The sequence below is a fragment of the Plodia interpunctella genome, chromosome 20 (genome assembly GCF_027563975.2).
Source record: "Plodia interpunctella isolate USDA-ARS_2022_Savannah chromosome 20, ilPloInte3.2, whole genome shotgun sequence".
NCBI lineage: Eukaryota > Metazoa > Arthropoda > Insecta > Lepidoptera > Pyralidae > Plodia > Plodia interpunctella.
Window position 1 is genome coordinate 4,039,306 of NC_071313.1, and position 22,238 is coordinate 4,061,543.

The window sequence follows — 22,238 nt, forward strand, 5'->3', positions numbered from 1 at the left end:
TGTTTTGCTGTCATCCAACAGTCATCAAATCAGCTGTGTATCACACACAGGGAACATGTAACAAAATAAATGTGCGTATTAAATTATCGGTGTGAAAATGTCCACTGAGACAATTGATAAAAAGACAACTCAATGTTTATGATAAATTCACGGTCGACGAGACATGGCGCGGCGAAGGAGCAGCGGCATTACGAGCCTGGCATTTAACCAGGATCAAGGTTTGTTTGAGTCACTTCCTAGTTCGTCAACCGTAGTTCTTTGTTCTTTCGTTTGTGAATTATTCATTATGTGGATTATTTGGTAATAAGAGGAGTCGTGAGGTTTATTGTATTTGTCACAATGGTGATGTGGAATGCTTTGGGCTGCGTCGTTGGTCGCCTAAAGACGCAGCACGCTACTCACGCTACACGTGTTGTTTATATTTTTAGAGCAGCTCCACGCAGTTTCTTGACTTCGCGCGCTATTGTTCGGGCGTTGGTTTTGCAATTGTTTGCCCTTTTTATTACGTATCTAATTTGCAAAGGCGCAATTTTTGCTAATATTTTGGACTAATATGTTCTGGATGTTAAATTATTGTTGAAATTACTTACTAATTTAATAAAATTTAATTACATATGTTTATGTTCTTAAGGCATAACAATTAAATATCTTGAGGCCTCTCAATAATAAATAGAATTTATAAATAAATATTAAATAAATTTTTGATTTCAATAGCATAGATGGTAAAGTTTCACAATAAACATAAAAAACTATTCAAAGTAGGTACCATAAAAACAATGATGCCTGAGCTAGGATGTAAAACATCCTTAATAATAAATAGGAGAAATTAAATTTCTCCTTAATGGCCTTATGGCCATTAAAAAATTACATTTATTTTATTTCGAATTTTTGTTTCAATTAAATTCTATTAAGTAAATAAAAAATAAATATATTAGTACAAATCACACAGATTGAGCTAGCCCCAAATTAAGTTCGACATTTGAAATTTATTGAGAAGGTTAGCTGTACCTTAAACTTTTGTTTGCAGGCTGCTTCACATGCTGCCTGACATCAGGTCTGCGCGTTTACAATGTGGAACCACTGGTCGAGAAAGCCCACTACAGTAAGTGACCTTATGAAGGCAATCCCATCCATAGATAATCATAATGTGACATACCAAAGAAAAATACCATGTGGAGGGCAATCGCTTACCACATACTATGAGCATCTATAACAAACATAGCGAGTGAAATGAGTTAATTGGCTTCCCTCCATATAGTGCCTTTCTTGGGGAACATCACACAGGTATGTGATGAAGATGTAATGTTTAAAACCTATTGTAGGTTATTTATATTTTGTATGAAGCAAACAACCTGCCTTCGTCATCAAATTCTTGGCAGCAGAGGTCTAGAGAGATATTCACGGGTTAAATAGAGATGAATAGCAACAAAAAAATTAATAGGTAAGTTCAGTACAAACTTTGTGGTGATTAAGAGCTAAGAGCAAAAAGCTCTTAGCTCTGACAAATATTTGTTTATGACTAAACATTACAAAATCACATGATTAAGCAATAGTTTCAATTTTTATTTGCGTAATGCTTGTAAATATTTTAAAATCTCCATAAAATAAGCATTTGTTAACTCTTTAAAAGTTCACCTTTTCTATCTCACACACACAAAAAAAGCCAAAATGGCTGTATTAGTAAAATACCTATTTGTATGATATTTGCCTTTTGTCCTCAATAACCTGCAAGAAATGGCATTCACTTATTCAATAACACATTTGTTATTCATGCAAATTGTTGTGTGAAACTATTTTCTAACAAATCCTAAATTACTGATTTTACTCTTAAGACTCAGTTATCTGTATACAGTATAAGAAGCGGTGGTGGTGTAATGGTTAAGACGCCGCCTGTGGATCGAAAGGTCCCAGGTTCGAATCCTACTCGTACCATATGAGTTTGTATACCAATCTGACTCATGTATAGTAGACTACCACTTGCTTCCGGCGAAGGAAAACATCGTGAGGAAACCTGCATACTGGTCGATTATTAACTTGTGTGTGAAATAGAGAAGGCAATGGCAAACCACTCCATTACTAATGCCAAGACCTTCAGCCATGAGGAATACTACTATGAAGCAGATCAGTATAAATATTTTCTTTATTTCAATAATTTTTAAAAAATGAAAACATGTGCTGATTTTTTAAATTATATGTCACAGTGTCACATTTCTCATTTTATTTTATATTCATGACAATATTGAGTCATTTTGAAAATAATACTGACATGAAAAAGTTCTGGAACGAAGTGGGAATTGAACTCTCAGTATTATTTTCAAAATTAGTTAAAAATAATGTCTGTTATGTATTTAAATATTATAATAGTCAGCTTCAAAACATAAATAATTTAAATCTCTCTTCTCATATTGTAAGTACATTTTTATTATTATTGTTAGTCTATGTTCCACTGCTGGCCAAAGGCCTCCCCTCTACTGACGCAGCGGAAAGTGTGGGTACCGAAAGGTAGACATTTAAAAAAACCTTCTATATCAACAGTTAAACATGAAATGAAATTGAAATACTTACATCTTTTATGCACCCATTTCAATTTAATATTTTAGCATGTTGTTGCTATTTGATATCAAGAAATCATAAATATTTAATATGTAAATAAAACTTGAGGAAATACTTCTGACTGAGAAGGTCTAGCTAGTCTCAGAATGAATATTTAAATATCCCAATAATGTAATAGCGACAAATCTTTTCCTAAGCCTATTAGTATTAAAGAACTTCCAGCCGGAAAAAAAATCAATATTAAATATTCAACTTAAGATGAACGCCGTCAAAAATTTACTTAAGATAAAACTAAGTCTACTGCCGACTTCGAAAGCGCAGGTCAAGAAGTGGCGCAACAAACTTTCCATCACTACGGTCTTCTAAATATATTACAACTACATGGATGAATGAGAGATTTACTCACAATTTATTTATATGTATATATATATATATTAAAACTTAGTAAAATTAAATTACTTCCTCAGGCAAAGATGAGTTGGGCGAGGTATCGCTCTGCGAAATGGTGTTCCGCACCAACTGGCTGCTGGTGGTGAAGGCGCGCAGACCCTGCAGCCTCATGCTGCTGGACGACCAGCAGCGAGCCTTCAAGGCGGAGGTCGTCTTCAAGTCGCCCATCCGAGCCTTGCGCGCGAGGAAGGATAAGTAAGTTGTGTTAATATTTTCTTTATTAGCAATTATTATCTCTCTATTCTAAGTATTTACCTGACTTTTTCGTCGGCCGCCGCTTTCCAACTTTTGTGTCTCCACTTCACACGGTCGTCGGCATCCCTAGATTTGAACTAGAACCCAATTTTGAACTAGTCTGTCACATTCTCATTGCTATTCAATTACGCATTCATCAGTGCGATTACGTTATACTGAAACATATTCCGGAACCGGGAATACGCTCAATTAGAGAGAGCTTTCTTTCGTGACCACTTTTAAGGCATAATTCATTTTGCCCGTAATTCCGTAGAGTTATTAATTATATTATCTCACATTACAGTTTTTTAGTCCATATCTGATGTAATACATGTAACTGTGTAATGTTCTTAACTAATTTATCTTCCATTTCAAATAACACTCACATTTTATAAAAAATAATAAAACTTAAAGCGATGTTTGAAGCTATTGCGATTTGGGGTCACAATATTTGGAACGAAATGCGCAAATAAGTATATATTTTTAAAAACAAGTTTATTGTTCGTGTGTTATTGTAAGTGTGACTATTAGTCACACTATAACGCATGTAACCATGACATACAAAAACTACTTTGTTTTTGTTTCATTTCAGATTATTGTGTGTTTATAGAAGTGAATTTTTAATTTTTATGGTTAATGTTCCTTTTCTTTTTATACAAAAAAATTACTAGTATTAGTAAGTAAACGTAATAATAGTTTTTTACTTGATTTGGATAAGAATTAGCTCAGTATCTAATTGGCCAGATCTTCTTTAGTATCTTTGATAATTAAAAAAAAAATACAAAAAATATTTTAATGTCTGTGACGTAAAAACTTAACCGAAGGACTGTCGCATTTGCCATGATGAAATAGATACGCTTTATGCCGCCTCCACACTATCGCGGGCCAGTTCGCCAAACTCAGCGTCATATACATTGCTAGTTTTTTTATTATGATAAATAAAAGCACTCATACACTGCGCAATGTTCCTGCATTCGCGTCGGCATTTGCCCGAGTTCGGCTATAGTGTGTAGCCGACATTAAATTTAATTTCGCTAAATCCTCCTCCGTCGCAGTCCCTCGCTCAGCTGCCTTATTTACATTAGCCTAAGTTAGGGCGCAGTAGTAAGAAATTTAGAACTCTTTGTGTCTGTCTGAACTCGTTGTCTACGCTTGAAATAGTCTATTGTTTTTGTGGCTAAGGAATCAAAACCTACTTTCCAGTGAAGACAAGACAGCAAAGCGATAACTTGTGCGATAACGTATCTGTGGCCTTGACTTAATAACCCAGTATTGTCATATTGTCACGCTTAGACTAATGGTCTAAGTTTGTTAGTGTCATTACCTCGATGTTCTGTGGTCATTACCTACTCATTATATGTCTCTATTTGAAGTAATTTATTTACCTACTTCACTAATCTAAAGTAAAATGACTCTCGTCCTAAAATATGGTCAGGCAGGCCTTCTCGTGTTTTTCCTGTAGTCGCCTTGTACAGCACCCACAGGAAGAAAGAGGATGGAGAGGGTACTGTAAAGTACTATAGTGATTAAATTTAAAACAACTACACCGTACATACGACTGCGGGATAAAGGAAATCTTAGGTACAATATTGAACAGATAAAATCCGGCCTAGTTTTGCAGCATTCAATACACCTAAATACTTATATGGAATGAAGTTACTTTATTGTATATTCTACTTCCTAGTTTCTGTTCTCACATCATATGTATGATTAACACGTAGGCACAAGACTTTGTGATCGAACAATAGAATTAAATTAAAATTCGAATTGCTTACATCTAAAGTATTGCTTTGTGCTGAATTAGACGACAAAAATATTGAAAGCCTTATGTAAATTGTTCATAGTTAAGTTTCAAACCGAAAAAGGCAGCCGTGAGCCGGGTTAATAGATATAAAAATTATAACTAGTTATTCTAACATAAATGAACGCAAATGCGGTCTTATCACAAAAGCATTTTCTTCCAGCCAACCATTGTGCATCGGTACATACAAATAATGGAAGTTAGCACACTGATATTATACGGGGAATCCCTGAAGAAGTTTAAGTTCACTGTGATACAGGGTTTTTTGCCATATAATATTCAAAGTAATTTTTATTCAAAGGGATTCTAAAAATGTAAAAATTATAGCTGATTAAACACATCACAATTTGGTTATGCCACAAAAAAAATTCAAAACCCATTCTTAGTGTTTGCATAATAACTCATTGCTCCCTAATCAGGTGTCAGTTACAGTGACAGTTTACAGCCATAGCACACCAACAGGGCAAGTCAAATAAAAGCTCGTAAAATCAATTTCAGGGTAGCAGTGGTCCTATCAACCAGTATCCAGGTGTTAGCGTTGCCGACGCTCCAACGCGTCGCATTGCTGCGGACGCCGACGGCTGCGCGGCCGTTGTGCGCGATCGCGACGGATCCCAACGCGCCGCAGATCCTAGCCGCACCTGCGCATAGGAAGGGCTCGCTGCAGTTGCTTGTGAGTACACTTTTACTATGTAATTAAATAAACATTTTTTTCTATTTAATCTTCATAGATTGAGAGCCCACGACTGCACTAGCGTATTGTCTATGTCCAATGCCCCCCAATTTTTTCTTTTTGTTGCTCTACGCTATGCGACCAGACTCTAAATTTAGTGATCGCTAGGGGCGCGGGTGTTTTGAAAGATTAGTCTAAATTTTGACATTTGTATTGTGCGCACACGTATGCGGTAAATGCGCAGAAATCAAACGTCAAAATTCTGACTTGCATTAGAGAGACACCTACTTGCCTCTTTGACGTAAAGTTACACCTATCGCCGTATTCAGACAAATAGGTGACTAGGTAAATAACTAGCTTCGCCCCGGGGCTTAGCTCCCGTGAGAATTTCGGGATAAAAGGGTACCCTATGTGTTATTCCAGTTTATATTTTACTCGCGTGTATCAAATTTCATAACAATCCATGCAGTAGATTTTTGCGTGAAAGAGTAAAAAACATACATACACACATCACATACATTAGTAGGACTAGTAGTATACTAAGCTTGATTTTATTTAAAAAACACAAATTTGATTTCATAATCCGATATTTAGCTTGTTGAGTCCGTTGAGTTGACCTTCACACTCAAAACTGTAAAATTAAAAAAGTGTTAATGTTATGTAAGCCGACTAAAATAACAGATCTTAGAATGCTTATAATATAGTTGTCGATTTCCTCGCAATCGAAATGAAAAAAAAAAAGAAACACGAGTATACACCTCGACAGTAATACGACTTTACATCCTCGATTTAACTATCCAAAATGGTTCGCTTTACTATCTTGGTGTAGTGTACCTATTATTATTGTGAAACATAACTATGTTACCATATAATTCCAGATCTTAGACATATAGTAGCATGCACGATGTTTTGTCCAGGACGTGTCGCGCGCAGTGAAGGGCGCTCAGTCGAGTTCGCCCGCAGTGGTCGGCTGCCACCAGACGCAGCTGGTGTGCCTCACGCTGTCGGCCAGCGGCGCTAAGCTGGCCACGGCCTCCGCGCGCGGCACCATCATCCGAGTGTGGGACACCAGCACCAAGAACATGCTGCACGAGTTGAGGAGGGGCTCAGACTACGCTGATGTGTATTGGTGAGTCTGTCTCGTTGTCACCAGACGCAGCTGGTGTTTCAAGCTGTCAGCCAGCTAGTAGTAGTATTAGGAGTTAAGTTGGCTCTTTGCGTGGTAATCGTATTGTATTCGGGGTAGACAAAGTCATTGAACACATATCATGAAAGACACATTTATTTGAACGGTAGTCTTGTTGGTGGAATTGACATTCAATAGATAAATATTGTGTACATTATCTAATGTGTACTGCAAACACATACGTTTGCAGTATTTTTATTGGAGTGGTAAAAGAAAATTTAGTTGTATGTTTCATTGACATATAATATTCAAATGTAGTAAACTTATAGTGATAGGTTGCTCTTTTTTCTTTGCAATATTGGATAATGAAGTTTATAAAAAAGTAGTTGTTTACCCGCGGCTTCGCCCGCGTAAATGTTCCACGGGAACAGTTATTTTTCCGGCATGAAAAGTACTTATGTCCTTTTTCATACTTGAAGCTACATATACCTATGCATAATTTCTAGAATATTCATTGAACAGATAGAACGTGAAGAGGTAACCAATAAACTTACTTTCGAATTTATAATATTTGTTAGAAATGATTTAGGTATATTTGTAATCGGAGTGTTGTCGCACCGCAGCATAAAGTTCAACCAGTCGGGCACGCTGGTGTGCTGCGTGTCGGACAAGGGCACGCTGCACGTGTGGTGCGCGCGCGGCGGCTCGCGGCGTGCGCGCGCCTCCGCCCGCGCGTGCGGCGCGCGCGCCGTCTGCGCGCTGCTCGACGACTGCAACGCGGCCGGTGACTACCTACTTTACTTTATTTATTTTACCAAAGCGATAGATAAGTAATACAATTCAAATTCAATACATTAACATTTTTTTTATTATTCATAAAAAATGGCAACAATTCAATTAATAACTTATTTTTATATTATTTTAAACTCTCTTATGGAATTAATTCTTTTGAACTCTCTTATAGATCTGCTATAGATTAGAAGAAGCATCTTTGTGCTCACTCTTCTATTTACTGCCTTTCTCTTTCTTGTATCTTTGTCTAAATAAAATGTTAAATAAATAAATTGTCATAATGGGATTTCCAGTGATATGCGAAGATGGGACCTTTCACAAATTCACGTTCTCGCCGGAAGGCAACTGTCACCGTAGCGATTTCGAATATTTCTTGCAGGTATGATATTCTTTATATATATTGCATTATGAAATATTATATTTGTATGTCTTTCGCGTCAAAACGGATTTGATTTTATTTATTTGATTACAATTTGTTAGAGAGCTGGGGAATTTCATGTACTACTAATTTACGCGGGCTACTTTTTTTAGTAGTTATTTCATCAAGGAATGTTGACCTCAGGCAAACGACCGGTTTTAAAATCACCACCGAATCTTAAAAATTTTAAGGTTATATTTTTTACGCTAACTCGCGCTTCGCGGCGTCGCGGCGCCGAATACGCATAGATGAGGGAGTGAAAGTTATTTTTTGACATATTCTGTAACAAATTGGGTATTTGGCTGGAAAATAAAAAGCATGAAAATATTTTAATAATCATACGCGATAATGAAATGTCGCTATAATTAATCAGTTTTGTTAATTGCGAGATTTATTTTGTCCTAATCAAAGTATATTAAGAATATAGGCTTTTTGACTCTAAAATTGTGACGTCATAATATATAACTGTCATACAAGTTCCATATTTTTTTTGACATTAGAAAAAACTGCTTTACGGTAATAGTATAGTATGTATGGCACCGAAAATTTACAACAAAATTACAAATCAATATAAAGGCTTAAATTTAAATCTATTTAAAAAGCACCTAAAGTCTTTATTAACTGATAAATGTTAATATACTTTAAATGATTTCTTTAATGATAAACTCTGATAGAATTTAGTGCTAGTATACATTATAATTATTATTTTTTTGTTATTTGTAGTGGATAGCATGCTCGGTAAAACCTGTAGGTTTAATTCATTTTGACATCAATTTGCATATTTGTACTCATGTTTTTGGCAAATTGTTTAATTAAATAAATATAAATATGTTTCAGGTTGGCGATGATGACGAATTTCTACAATGATGGATGTTTCTCGAAGCCTGGACAGCGTCCGAAGGGATTCGCTGTGGAAGTGTTAGCTACTCAGGTTTTGATATCTTGTATTGTGATCATGTTATGGTCCCACATTATATGGGGCTATGCGCTGTGTAATTCTTTATTATGTTTAATTAAAAATATTTGTAACGCAAAATATTTTTTCAGGTGGAATTTCATTTTTACCACCAGTAAAGTAAGAATGTTTAAAAAAATATAAAAATCGAGTAAAATAAATAAATGTGGCTAGATCACTTATATTTTTAAAGTTGCTATAAAAACGTTTACGTACATTATAACCAATTTGCCGTTAGGTTAAATTGCTTACTTAAAACTTTAAATCTTAGTATAGGTAGACTTTTTTTTTCATAATTTGGCGCTCTCGCTTTGGCGAAGGATTCATTTTATACATTTCGTATATTTTTATTTTATTTGTTTTCAAAAAAATATATGAAATGTATGAAAAATAATATAATCATCGCCAAATCTTAAGGCACCCATGTATTCTTTTGATTTTTTTTTGTGTTCATCTATATTTGTTCAATTTTTGTCTATCATATAAACGTGTGTGAGGTCGTCCATCCATTTAGCTTTGTAGAATATAACTGTCAATGTAATGGTAATTTTCATTTAGGCTAAAATTTATTTAAAAAGACAATGGTACTAAATTGCATTTTTAGTTGAATATTTATGGGTTTGCAGAGGACTGATGTTACTGCAACGCTAAACTCCGTTTTTAGTTAGGCAAAGAAACGATGACCTACGTTAATATATTACCTTTGTATTAGTAATCGCTTGTTTAAATGCGATGGCGATATAATATTTATACGAGCGGCAGGGAGAAAATAAATCAGGTAGATTTCCGTATTCCCTAATTCTAAAACGGAGTTTGCACAATTTTTACATATATAGGGTTGTTCCCAAGAACTAGCACACATATGGGTAGATTGCACTATAGATACGATTTTATTTAGCTTTTTATTTTATTTAGCGACAGGATTTAAATGTTTTTGGGAACAACCGACACTTTGGGAGTATCTTTATATTTTATATTTGCGTTAAATGTAACCAAATGACAAGCAAAATCTGCCTATAGTTAAGGTCAAAATAGTCGCGCTTTCGCATTTGGTTGCATTATACAGAGTTTATAAAGGGTGGTTGGAGGGTGGGGCGATAACCCTTACTACATAATAATAGGGACTAGGCGAAACCTTACTTTGAAAATAAAAGTACACAGAACAATATGATTTTGACATTCTTCAAATAATACTATCAAATCCACAGCGTTTCATGCGGTGAAAATAAATGCGACAAATCAATCACTGTAGAGCCTAGATTACTATAGTAGTTGCACGAAAATTATTTCGTCATTAATGTCACGTATATGTTAAGCTTTGCAATGCATGCATACGTTTTTATATGAAATTTGTGAGGAAATTCATGTCACGAAACTATTTTCACACCTCTGGTTTCAAAGTTAAGAATTAGGCTTAAAATATATATATTTCAACAACAGAATACTGACCAGTAAGTTTAGTGAAATTTAATTCGATTATTGAAATTCCCTCAATAAAATTATCAAATAAAAATATGAATATTCATAACAAGCCAAAACCTGTTTTAGTTTAAAATATGTTTTGTCTATGTTAAAATAAAGATTTTAATGAAAAATTTTGTAAAGTGGAATATGGACAAAACATTTTACTAAAGTGCAAGTACATTTTACCTTTTTACGAAAAAGCGCAAGGGTAATAATTTTACTTACTATTATTAATACATTCATAACCTATTTTGGTAACTCATTATGATCAGTATGGAAATAAAAAGTACTTAATATAGTACTCGTACGTAAGTAGTTTTTGGTTCCGTGTAGATCAAGTCACATAGTTTGACTCAAGTCTATTACGACGCGATTTATCTCATCGTTCTTTATAATATAAATAATAGAAAGATGACACTTATCAAAATACTTATTTTTATTAAAGCAAGATATTTGAAGCTATTCATATACTAACATTGAAATCGCTAGCTATTCATATATCTTTAAAAACATGTTTTTATTTAAAATCTTGTGAAATGAAATACAGATCTGTTGTTTTGATAACTGTCAATAATTAAGTTGTGTATAGGTCACATTTTTAATAATTAATAACTCACACCAAACGAAATGGCAGCGATTATAAAATTGCAGCTTATCCGCTCAATTTTTAATTCATAAAAAATGTATGTTTGTGAGGTGTCATGTGCTGTAGTAACATGTTGTAACTATTATGTATATATCATTACTATTATGCGATATTCACTGCGCTACTCTGCATGTATTTAGCCTGTTATATACAATCATTTTTGTATGATATTTGTGCTGAATGTTGTTTTTTTTTTTTAATTATATCAACATATACTATAGCCATATACTAAAGCAAGCAAGCTGCTTTGTGTTTCGCTACTCAGGTCCAGACCATAAAGTTGGAAGAAAATATATAATATAATTTCTATGTCTGTAGTCCAGGCATAATATAACAATATTTTAACTTGTCATTTTTTTAAATATTCCGATGTGTCTATCGAAATGGTAATTACTTATTTATTATATTCCAAATCCAGTATATCGTCGGGATAATATATATTATTTTAATCTTCTTCTATCAATGAGCCTTTGGTTTAGGCTGTTCAAACAAATAGTAAATAGTTATCTTGCTTTCTTGTTCCAGAAACACTTTCATTCAAATCTTCAATAAATTTTATAGCTCAGTGTTTAAATTTTACTGTTCTATTTTTTGGTTTGTTTTCGGAACCAATTTTAAATTGTACCTTTTGCATTTGCTCATCTTAGTGTTAAATTGGTAAACTCATGAAATACCTAACTTAGTTTAAATAAAAATCGCAAAATTGTATCTATTGCATATTTTTCCACTATGTATAGTAGTAATTTAATGATATCAAGAGTTTATATTATTTCATTATTATTCAACCCCATTATGTAAAATTTAATGTAAACTTATATGTAATTATGTAAATATTTAGCGACATTATATAGTTTTTATACTTCGTCAGTAGATATAGTGATAAAGTCGTAAAGTATGTTCAGCTTATTTTAAATTGGGTAAATAACTGTAGTAGACACCACAAATTGTGCACACTTTAAAATGTAAATAAGGACTTTGAGATGACATTTTATTTTTTTATTGACTAAAAAGTGTTTGGGAACTACCATTGTTTTATAATAAAAATGATTGTGGCGGCTGGTCTTATGTACCAAAACTGAAATTTCAAATAAACATTTTTTGTATTATTTTGATTGTTTTATTTTTAACTAGCTTTAGAAATCACATAAGTAGTTCATTACTGTATTGAGTTGTTAACTTGTTAATATTACTTAATTCTGTATTCATCAATAGAGACTGCCAAATACAAATACATAAGTATTTTTAATGATGTCAATATTCAAGATTTTGACAACAATTTGACTTTGACCATATCTGAAGGGTACAATAAATTTGTAATATTTACAAAAAAATACAGTTACTTCACATTTCTATAATAAAACAAAACAATTTATACATTAATTAACAGTATTACAACTAATTCATTCTGCTTCAGATTTCTTCCTACCAAAAGGATCTGACCACACTGGCATATCTGAAATATTAATAAACAAAAGTTGTGGAAAATTGGACAATTTCTCAACTCCTCCAAAGTTCACCTCCAGTGGCATAAAAGGGCAAAAGAAAAATGCTCACTCATCCTACTCATGAAAAAAACATTGAAATATATATTTTTTAGGAAAAAAAAGTATGTGCTTACTTCCAGGCTGAATTTTTTCTTGGTCAATGTGTTTCCTTGTTTCTTTTTGAATTTTTTCTGCAAACATTTGTATAAATTAACATATGAAAGCTAACTGGTCAGTTGGTTAGTTGATGTAGCTCTAGTATTTTTCTGTTGTAGAATATGTTATTCGATAATACTTTTCTCAAACAGATAAAATCTGAAAAATATCATCGAATAGAACTGTAATAAAGGTATAAAAAGCGGCTTTTTGCTAGTATCCCGGTAAAAGTACAAAATCAACAGTTTACGACATACATTGAGAAGTGTTGTTCTCTCATACCTATATTCTAAGTATGATTAATTAATTAAATAGGTATATTCCCAAAAAAAAAAACTTACTGTATTCAGAGGAGTCTAACATTGGACTTATTGCTATTGGATAAAGAGTCAATCCTATAAATCCAACGAAGCCTGTTAAAAATACTACATAGCGCGCGTTCCTTGATAATGCCATAATTACAACTTTCAATTGCAATAAACATTTATTTTACAAAATATTAGTTCTAGCTAGATTCTTCTAATTTCCCATTAATTTCCAATCAGCTGGCTGTTAAATAGAAGCCACGACAGAAAGATGACACTGACAGCTTACTGATTGACAGTGATAGTTTGTCTCCTGGAACAAGGACATAGATTTAGTAATTATACTTCATTAAACACAGCTTGACCCATGGATTTAGTAAGTACTTGGAGTACCTACTAATAGGGAGTATTATTGCACATTCATTCGGCCAGAGTACAACACTGTAGGTTAGGTACACAAAAGCTTTGCTGCCTTTTGCTATGTTGATTAAAACGTTTTGTGTTTTTAGAGTACTTTATTAATCCTTTCATTATGTAAGCATTCGTTTGTGAAAACATACACCGGGTGCAGAAATATTGGGAAAAATCGTTTTCCCATAACATAAAAAACTTCGAAAGTTATGAAATATGCCTCACGCTGTAAAATTTTCGAGCCAGTAAACGGTCGAAAAGAAGATCGGAATACTTCACACGTGAATACTTATTAAAACATGGACTTTATATAGGTAAGATCTTTAGTCAAAATCAAGTTTATATCAGTTTATAACCACAGTTGACCAAATAATGCAGATCATAACCTAAATTAGTGTTATTATTTTCAGGATAATCCACTAAATCCTTCCTTTTTCCTTTCAACTCGCACCACGATTGCGTAGAAGGTATTTTTGGTCGTAAATCTGTAACAATATTGAAAGTTGCCGCTTTTTGCCTCCATTGTCAATGATTGCGTACCTCAGTTGTACCAGTAGCGCCATCGCCAGCGCTGAGCTTTGCGTGCGATGAAAACTAAAGATGACAAGCTAGCCTAGCCATACAACTTCGGGAAGTTAAGGCTAGGCTAGCTTGTCATCCTTATTTGTATTGTGAGATGGACCGGGGTCCATCTCAAAATACACAGTGGCAGATAATCGTGATTTGTGATGTTGATTTAATTTTTCTCACATATATCTCTACACAATTTCTCTACAGGGATTATCTCCTTTAAATCAAAAATCTATACTTAGTTATGTACAGCTTGATCATAAAGAGTAGAAATTGATTAAAGTGGAATTAAAAATTTTCCATCCAAGATTGTTGCCATACTTCAGCATTTTACGTCAAAAATGTGACAAGAATGTGTTATCTCCTTATGGTCAAGCTTTGTTTACCTTTTCTTTCTTGCCCTGGTAGTTAGTAGATTTGAATTTTGAACGGCCGGCACTCCAATCGACATTATTGCATGCCTCATACAATAGTGCCTACCTAGATATACTTATGTACGTACATTCAGAAAGTAAATTTGTGAGGGCGAGAAATGTAGAACACATTATCTTTTAAACTTCACTAATTACTTTTGGAACGGAAAAGCTATCAAACTTATTGCTACCACTCTCACACCATTATTTTTGTAAATAATATTCGAAAACTCTATCATCAATAGAATAAAATTTATCGAAATTCATGCAGTGGCTTTGAAATTTAATAAATAACGACCTCACTAAGACCACACAACGACTGCAAGATATGTTATGATTCGTCAGCTACTTCATATTATTAAATAACATGTTTACATACATCCGATTTGTCATACCATAATATGTATTATTGGGTCAAAGATCCAGTTTAATTAAGTTATTTAATACTTTTAAAGTAATGACTAATAAGCAGCAAAACCAGCAATAACATATTATTATTGCTATAATCCTATCCTACTAATATTATAACTGCGAAAGTTTGTAAGGATGTACCTATGTGTGTGTGTAATGTTTGTTACTCTTTCTCGCAAAATCTACTGGACGGATTGTTATGAAATTTGGTACACAGGTAGAGTAGAATACCTAATTGTTTTTCACCTGTTTTCACTGCACTTTTATGTCCTGAGTTGGTTTCCAAGGAAATCTAATGTCGACGAATTTTTTTGGTCCGATCGGACTTCGTTCAAATCTTATTTCACTGTTTTCTTTTGGATAGACATTCCTTCATAATTTGTGAAGTCTATATTGTAGGTACTAGCTTTTACCCGCGGCCTCGCCTGCGTCAAATTAATATCGCGCCTTTTATGAACGCGACAGCGCTTTTTCTTCTGACCTATTTGACAAATATCTACAATTTTTTTAATTTACTACAAAGAGTATGTTTACCAATTTTCAGCTTTTTATCTTGAAAATTGTATTAAGTCCCATACAATCTTTAGAAAGGGTTGAGGGTTAATTTTTCCAAAAATCTGAAACACGTATTTAACTATTTGTTGTAAATAACTAAAATCCAAAGTTTCAAGTCACTAACTTCAACGGTGTAGAATTTTCATATAAAAGTTTTTCACCCTTTTCACCCCCTCCAGGGTAGAATTTCCAAAAATCCTCTGTTAGTGCACACTCCCCAGGGAACCTACATACCAAACAGCTTCCTACGCCCAGTACTTTCGGCTCTACGTTGTCAGTCAGTCAAATCAAATCATATCATTTTATTTGCTTAAATTGGCTAGGTAATACAATATGTGGATATTGTATTATAATGGTTTAGAACAAGCCTATTTAACCATTGTCAACAGCATGCAAATGTTAATAATAACATAAAATACACTCACTCAGTAACAGAAGAGTTATATATATATATAAATATTGAATATTGATTATTTAAATTATGTTTATGTAAGGTAGGTATATGGTTGTACGCATACATAAAAGAAATATTTTGTTGTATACAGTACGATTGTACGGTTTATATTTGTTTTGTAACTGATTGTAAATTTTTGTTAGTGCCATCTCATCAGCGATATGTCGCTATCTGAAATAGTAGTCTTATGGCATGTCAATAAGATCTACTATTGAAAAGCAGTTACGGCTTAAAGTTATCAAAATAGACATGGAGCCTTTTTGTTTGTGTACAATTTTGTGAAATAATGTCTACTAGCTTACATCGATATTCACTTACGTATTATATTTTATGCTCCAAATAAATTAAGTAACTTCAAAGTCTCAAAAAATAGGTACCCTGTATAAGTGAATACCAGCAGAAAGTAAGAATGCCATATTCGCAACCAATCATCATCAATCAATACATATAATAAAATTGTAGAAAGGCTAAATTTGTACATTGGATATATTTTTTTAATTCTTTGTGGAATATACTTAGTTCTGTATAATATACTTAGTACTGATATAGATGACCAAAATATAGTTTTGGAAATTTTTGTCTGTCTGTCTGCTGGACCGATTTGCATGAAATTTGGTATGTAGGTACCTTATATACCGGGTTAACATCTTAGATACATTTCATCCCGGTAAATGGTCAGGTTCCCGTAGGATAATTGAAAAACTTAATCATTAATCAAAAATGCCTCAGAATCCCGGTTTAACATCTTATAGACATTTCATCCCGAAAAAGAGGAGGTCTTGTAGGAAAATTAGATACACTTCATCTCGGTAAATGGTCAGGTTCCCGTAGGATAATTAAAAACTAATTATGAATTCAAAATTCCTCAGAATCCCGGGTTTACATCTTATAGACATTTCATCCCGGAAATGAGGAGGGTCCTGTAGGAAAATTAAAGTAACAATCCACGGAGCCGATTTACCTTAAAATTTTCTAGGAAGGTGTAAACAGAATATAAACAATTCTTTTTTATCGATGAAAGTCTGATATAGATAAAATTAGAATTCGCGCTAATGAAAATCTTTACGTTCGTGCGCCGGCCCTACTATTGATTATACATGCACACAATGTACTACAAAAATATAGGTTTTTAGTAGATCAATAAAAATGTCCGCGACACAATACTACTTTTATAATTAAGTATCTATAAGGCATTTTATATGTAAAAATGTATTGTAAATTAAAAGGTGCATTTTTACAATTATTATTACACAAGCAAATTAATCCTTACGATTAAAAGTATTGAGTAAGTATTGAGATTATCCTTTACAGCACATAAATTGGATTAATAGATTCTGAAATATCGTGAAATTAAAAAATATGCACGCCGAATTATTTTAAGTAGGTACCTAGATACTTTTAATATTGTTGAACGGCACGCGGCGACGGCGGCTCGTGGTATAACGCAGAGCGCGGTCATAGCCCGCAACGAAATCGTAGGATTTTTACTTGATACTTATGTGTACAAGGTAATATTATTTATTTTCGTTGCATTCATACAAAAATTGTTATCAGTTGTCAGAACGACATTCTCTGTCTACTTTCTTTCTTTATTAAAACTAAATTTACAATACAATACAAAATATATTTATTGCCCATAAAAGCAATATTAGTACAAAATAATACAATTGTGCATACATATGGACCAATGGTGGGCCTATTGCTAAGCGCAATCTCTTCCAGCCAGCCTTTGGGTAGTAGTAACAGAAGTGGGCGCATTGTGTGCGCAGTATGTATCAATATATCAGTATAAAACTCTTCCGTTACTGAGTGAGTGAGTGACTGACTGACTGACTGACAGACAACGTACACCCTGAACTGCCGGGCGGGAAACTAAAATTTGGCATGTAGGTGAACACTAAGAGAGGATTTTTGGAAATTCTACTCCGAAGGGGGTGAAAGTGAAAAACTGTAAATATGAAAGTTCTACACCGTTGAAGTTAGTGACTTGAAAATTTGGATTTTGGTTGCTTACAACAAAGTTACGTGTCTCATATTTTTCTGAAAATTAACCTTCAACCCCTTCAAAAGGGGGGTGAAAGATTGTATGGGACTTAATACAATTTTCAAGATAAAAAGCTGAAAATTGGTACACTTACTTTTTGTAGTAAATAACAGTAATAGTAAATACAAAAAATGTTTAATTTACGTTTGTGGTAAAAAAAAAACCGGGACACAAAACATCATGGAAAATGGGACGGCACGCGTTGCAGAAAGCGGGAGACACGTAGTGGGAAACAGGACGGAACACATTGCAAGAAACATGATGGCACAATGTGTGGGAAACGGTACGGGATATCAACTTTAGGTTACATAGCAGGAAGTGGTATTGGACAAGTTTGCGGGACGAGACACGGGAATCTGGAAATTGAACTGAAGTTGAGAAAAAATGATAATTTGAATATATGTTTACCAGTCTTACAGAGTACGTGATAAAAAAATTACTGAGATTTTGCTATGAAATTAACGCGGGCGAAGCCGCGGGCAAAAGCTAGTTTTAGATAAAAATCGATTTGCTTATATATCTACCTGGTTTCCTACATCAATGGATCAAAATCTATAAGGGATAAAAGATGTAAGTACCTACCTACATAAATACTATTTCTTATTACTTTTTCAGAATTTCTTTTTTAAATCGACGAGAAAACTTATAAAATAAACGTTTATAATGATGTTAGCTATCTATTCCACGGTTAACAATAAACCCAGTAGTATATTCAACAGGACATCAAGTATCTTGCATGAACCTTATAGCGCGTTAATAGCGGCGAGTTTGCATTGAATTTGTGTAGGTTGATGTGCTGTTGAGGTTTGACTAGCTTTTTTGCATTAGGTACTGTAATAATAGAGGGATAGTTTGGGTCCTTTACCTGTTGCGATATACCTACCCTTAGTACCTAACAATGATCCCTTAGAGTGATGGGTCCCTAAACTCCCAACAGTTAAACCTATAAGTAGCTTCAAGATTATACTTAACTAGCTACGCCCCAGGGCTTCGCTCCCGTGAGAATTTAGGGATAAAATGTACCCTATGTGCTATTCCAGGTTATATTCTACTCGTGTACCTACAAAATTTTATAATTATCCGTCCAGAAAATAGGTAAATCGTCAATAACTTTCGCATATAAGTATACAAACTTATTAAAAGCTTATGCATGAGTTCGAGTCGCTGTTCGCAAGTTATTTTATATATTTACCAAAGTTTTCGTAGGTCGTTTCTCTTTGTTTCTTAAATTAAAAATAGTTGGAACTGCAAAGCTAAGCGTACCTATACCTACCTACGCTTAGTAGATAATAACCTCATTGTACAAAAAAAACACTGTAGTTAGGAACGAATAAAATAAAACGAAGTACCTATTGTTTATAATTACTTATTTTAAAAGTAAGTAAGTACCTAGATTAAATACAACTTAGGAACTTATAATAAAGTTAACATACCTAGTTATGGCAGACAATTTTTGGACTTTTTTAAACAATTACGTATTTAATGGGATCATAAAGGTCTGATCAACTTCATTGTCGTCATTCAATTCATTTGTGTCTACTTTTGGATTAAAGTCAACTTTGCTGACGCCTTCTTCCAGCAGTTCTAACAGCTTGGAGTAAACATACTTATTAGCGTCGATGGCCCACAGGAAGTCAATGTGGTTGAATTGTTTTAATGGCACGACATAGTGCTCAATAGGGTTGGTCAGATGCACATACAAATTCGTCACATCTTCGTCACTGGCTAGCCAATCATTTTCAGCGCTTAACAGCGCAATTGGCAACGTTATTTTATGCACTGGGTACTCAGGGGGAACATTGTTACCATACTCCTTAAAGTTTCCCTCGGGACCATAATCGAACTGCTGGAACCGGCCACCGCTTTTGATCTCCTGGGCATAATGAACCAGAGTCTTTGTAGAAGCCCCGGCTGGAACATGCCCTAAAATTATCGGCAATAATGTTTTATTAAACTGACTCGCGTCATGACCACATAAAACAAATAAGGAGTTTTCACATATCACTTCTTCGTAATGGTTTATTTCGCATGCGTGTTTCGACAGCCATCTAAGCACAGCGTTTTGTGGCAAAAACTCGTTCGCTCCGAGCAACTTTAACAAAAACTCCAGGTTATCACTGTATCTAGCCAGTAGTCTTATCGGGCTTTTTATGTCTGTCATGTAGGCCACGGGTGCTAGGGCGAAACCCGCTCTCAAAACTTTGTTATATTGTGTTTTAGTTGATAATAATGCAAATAACACGGTTGTTCCCATTGAATGGCCGATATAATTTATTTTCACATCCCAGCCTTTGATCTCCATAATATAATCAATAACTGCAGGCAGATCGTGTTGACTCACTTCGTGAAAAGTAAAATTCCAAAAGGCGAACGTGTCCACGTTTTTCGATATGTGCGCTCGGGAATACGTGTTTCCCCTGACATTTGCCATCCAAACATCATACCCAGCTTCTGATAGTATGAACCCGAGTCCTTTCTCCGGTCCAGGCAGTATCCAATCAGCAGAGCTACCTAACAGGCCATGGTGAAGTAACACAGTTTTACGAGGAACACCTACTTTGGAATTTTTCGAGAATGGTATCCTATGAATAGTTAATATGTAACCATCTTCAGTGACGACCGTGTGAGATTCTGCTACATATCCATAAAGGGCCAAAAGTTGGGGTGTGGTCATATGTATTGCGGGATTATCAGCTATACATTTGACTTTTGGGTTCTTAGGTGCGATGGCATCGAACACCTGTTCTTGATTGGCTTGGGCTTTATCGATGTAATTTTTAAAGTCCTCAGTGCTGTCTCCATTTCGTGAAATATATTTTTTATCGTTTTTATCATTTCCAACTAAATATGTTACCGGCCGGCGTATATTTTCGTCGTAAAAGTGCCTGATACTTCTTCCTTTCTGTTTGACATAGTTGGATATTTGCGATGTTTTGTTAAAGACAGTTTCGATGAGGTCTTGTGGCAGCCACCGCGATTCGCAGCATTGTGATATTATGACAACAGTAAACAAAACAAGTGCGGTCTTCATATTGAATATGCAGACGCGCGCTCCCGCTCGGTTCGCGTTACAGACTGAAGTACACATCGATGCATAAGTTTCATTTATCCCATTAGAACAGGTCAAGGGGGAACATGACTAATGTAATAACTGTATCACAAAAGTGATTTACAAACTTGTGATAACAAAGGTTACTGTGATTCATGTCAGAGTCAACTCAAAGTGATATACATACGTCCGCTTGATAAGTACCTATCTACTTTATGCCTACCAAAGAACGTTGATACCTTCCTATAGATATAAAAAAACTTGCATAGCCAGACAATAAGAAATTCGCTCACTTCCTCTTTTCAGAAGTCTTTACTAACGTTTGTTTTAGAACGAGATGCGTTGCCTCAACTGTGAAAAAAATCAATACCTGCCTTGGTATTGCTGCGATTTAACTGGCTCATAAATAAATTTACCTCTGCTTATCTTTTTCTCATCTTATCTCGGTTGCAGCAGTGTGCTATTTTATTTAAAAAAGCAGGATAATTTCGTCAAGAGCACATATTTATATAGAAAACTATGTAAATATTAGATAAATGGTTATTTCAATATTTTTATATAAAACAGTAGTTAACTAGATAGCTAAATTTTATTGAAAATTTAAATTAAGTAAGCTACTTTATATATATTAACCTTTGTGCAAAAGTTTCGCGATCTCGTATTTTGTTGTTTCTGACTGTAAATGTGGACTACCTATGTAAAATCAAAAAAGCGGGGCAGAGCTTTCCCGCGCGGTACAGTAAAAATCGGGACGTCCCGCCAAAAACGGGACGTTTGGGTGAATTTCACGACTGTTTGAACGCGGCGTGTAGCGTTTCATTAGTGTCGCACTTTTTTTTTTAATAAAGATTTTTTAAAAATTAAACATTTATAAAATTAACATTGTAAGTACCAGTACTTTATCTATTTATAAAATAAGATAATGAAATTGATTACTGTGTATAGTACAATTTAATAAACACTATTGACAGCACACGGTGGCGTTCAATGAAACGCTCGTGAAATTCACCCTGTAGGTACATAGGTACCTACTAATTCCATGCTCATTTCGTCATCTTCATTATTGAGGGTCGTAACATAAAATCAAACAAACCCAAAAACTATCTTGGTAAATAAAGCTAATGAATTTCTTCCATAAACACACAAGATGATACGATAACATTCATTAAACCAGAATACACGGTTCCTTATGAGCGGTATGTTTCCCTATACCCGGAGGCGTGTGGCAAAACTAATTAGGTTATAACCTATACCTAACTAACTATTAATAACTC

General features: G+C 34.2%; 3 protein-coding genes across 3 annotated transcripts; 1 reads left to right on the forward strand and 2 right to left on the reverse strand.

Moving 5' to 3' along the window:
- The first annotated feature begins 26 nt into the window (after positions 1–26).
- On the forward strand, positions 27–12,218 carry LOC128678681 (WD repeat domain phosphoinositide-interacting protein 4-like). Its single transcript, XM_053760401.1, has 8 exons — positions 27–218; positions 1,028–1,102; positions 3,021–3,198; positions 5,537–5,711; positions 6,629–6,840; positions 7,461–7,621; positions 7,923–8,008; positions 8,885–12,218. The coding sequence occupies exons 1-8, from the start codon at positions 164–166 to the stop codon at positions 8,912–8,914; spliced, it is 972 nt and encodes a 323-aa protein (XP_053616376.1). The 5' UTR covers positions 27–163; the 3' UTR covers positions 8,915–12,218.
- A 225-nt stretch (positions 12,219–12,443) lies between these two features.
- On the reverse strand, positions 12,444–13,354 carry LOC128678685 (uncharacterized protein). Its single transcript, XM_053760408.2, has 3 exons — positions 13,094–13,354; positions 12,731–12,787; positions 12,444–12,565 (listed from the first exon to the last, which is right to left on the reverse strand). The coding sequence occupies exons 1-3, from the start codon at positions 13,206–13,208 to the stop codon at positions 12,513–12,515; spliced, it is 225 nt and encodes a 74-aa protein (XP_053616383.1). The 5' UTR covers positions 13,209–13,354; the 3' UTR covers positions 12,444–12,512.
- A 5,911-nt stretch (positions 13,355–19,265) lies between these two features.
- On the reverse strand, positions 19,266–21,005 carry LOC128678772 (lipase 3-like). Its single transcript, XM_053760562.2, has one exon. It carries the CDS (start codon positions 21,001–21,003, stop codon positions 19,387–19,389), a length of 1,617 nt encoding a protein of 538 aa, XP_053616537.1. The 5' UTR covers positions 21,004–21,005; the 3' UTR covers positions 19,266–19,386.
- Positions 21,006–22,238: the final 1,233 nt, after the last annotated feature.

Coding starts and splice junctions, on each gene's coding strand:
- LOC128678681 (XM_053760401.1), top strand. CDS start 164: ATGGCGCGGCGAAGGAGCAGCGGCATTACGAGCCTGGCATTTAACCAG. Junction 6,841..7,460: donor GACTACGCTGATGTGTATTG/GTGAGTCTGTCT, acceptor GTCGCACCGCAG/CATAAAGTTCAACCAGTCGG. Junction 8,009..8,884: donor ATTTCGAATATTTCTTGCAG/GTATGATATTCT, acceptor AATATGTTTCAG/GTTGGCGATGATGACGAATT.
- LOC128678685 (XM_053760408.2), bottom strand. CDS start 13,208: ATGGCATTATCAAGGAACGCGCGCTATGTAGTATTTTTAACAGGCTTC. Junction 12,788..13,093: donor GTTAGACTCCTCTGAATACA/GTAAGTTTTTTT, acceptor AAATGTTTGCAG/AAAAAATTCAAAAAGAAACA. Junction 12,566..12,730: donor AGAAAAAATTCAGCCTGGAA/GTAAGCACATAC, acceptor TTAATATTTCAG/ATATGCCAGTGTGGTCAGAT.
- LOC128678772 (XM_053760562.2), bottom strand. CDS start 21,003: ATGTGTACTTCAGTCTGTAACGCGAACCGAGCGGGAGCGCGCGTCTGC.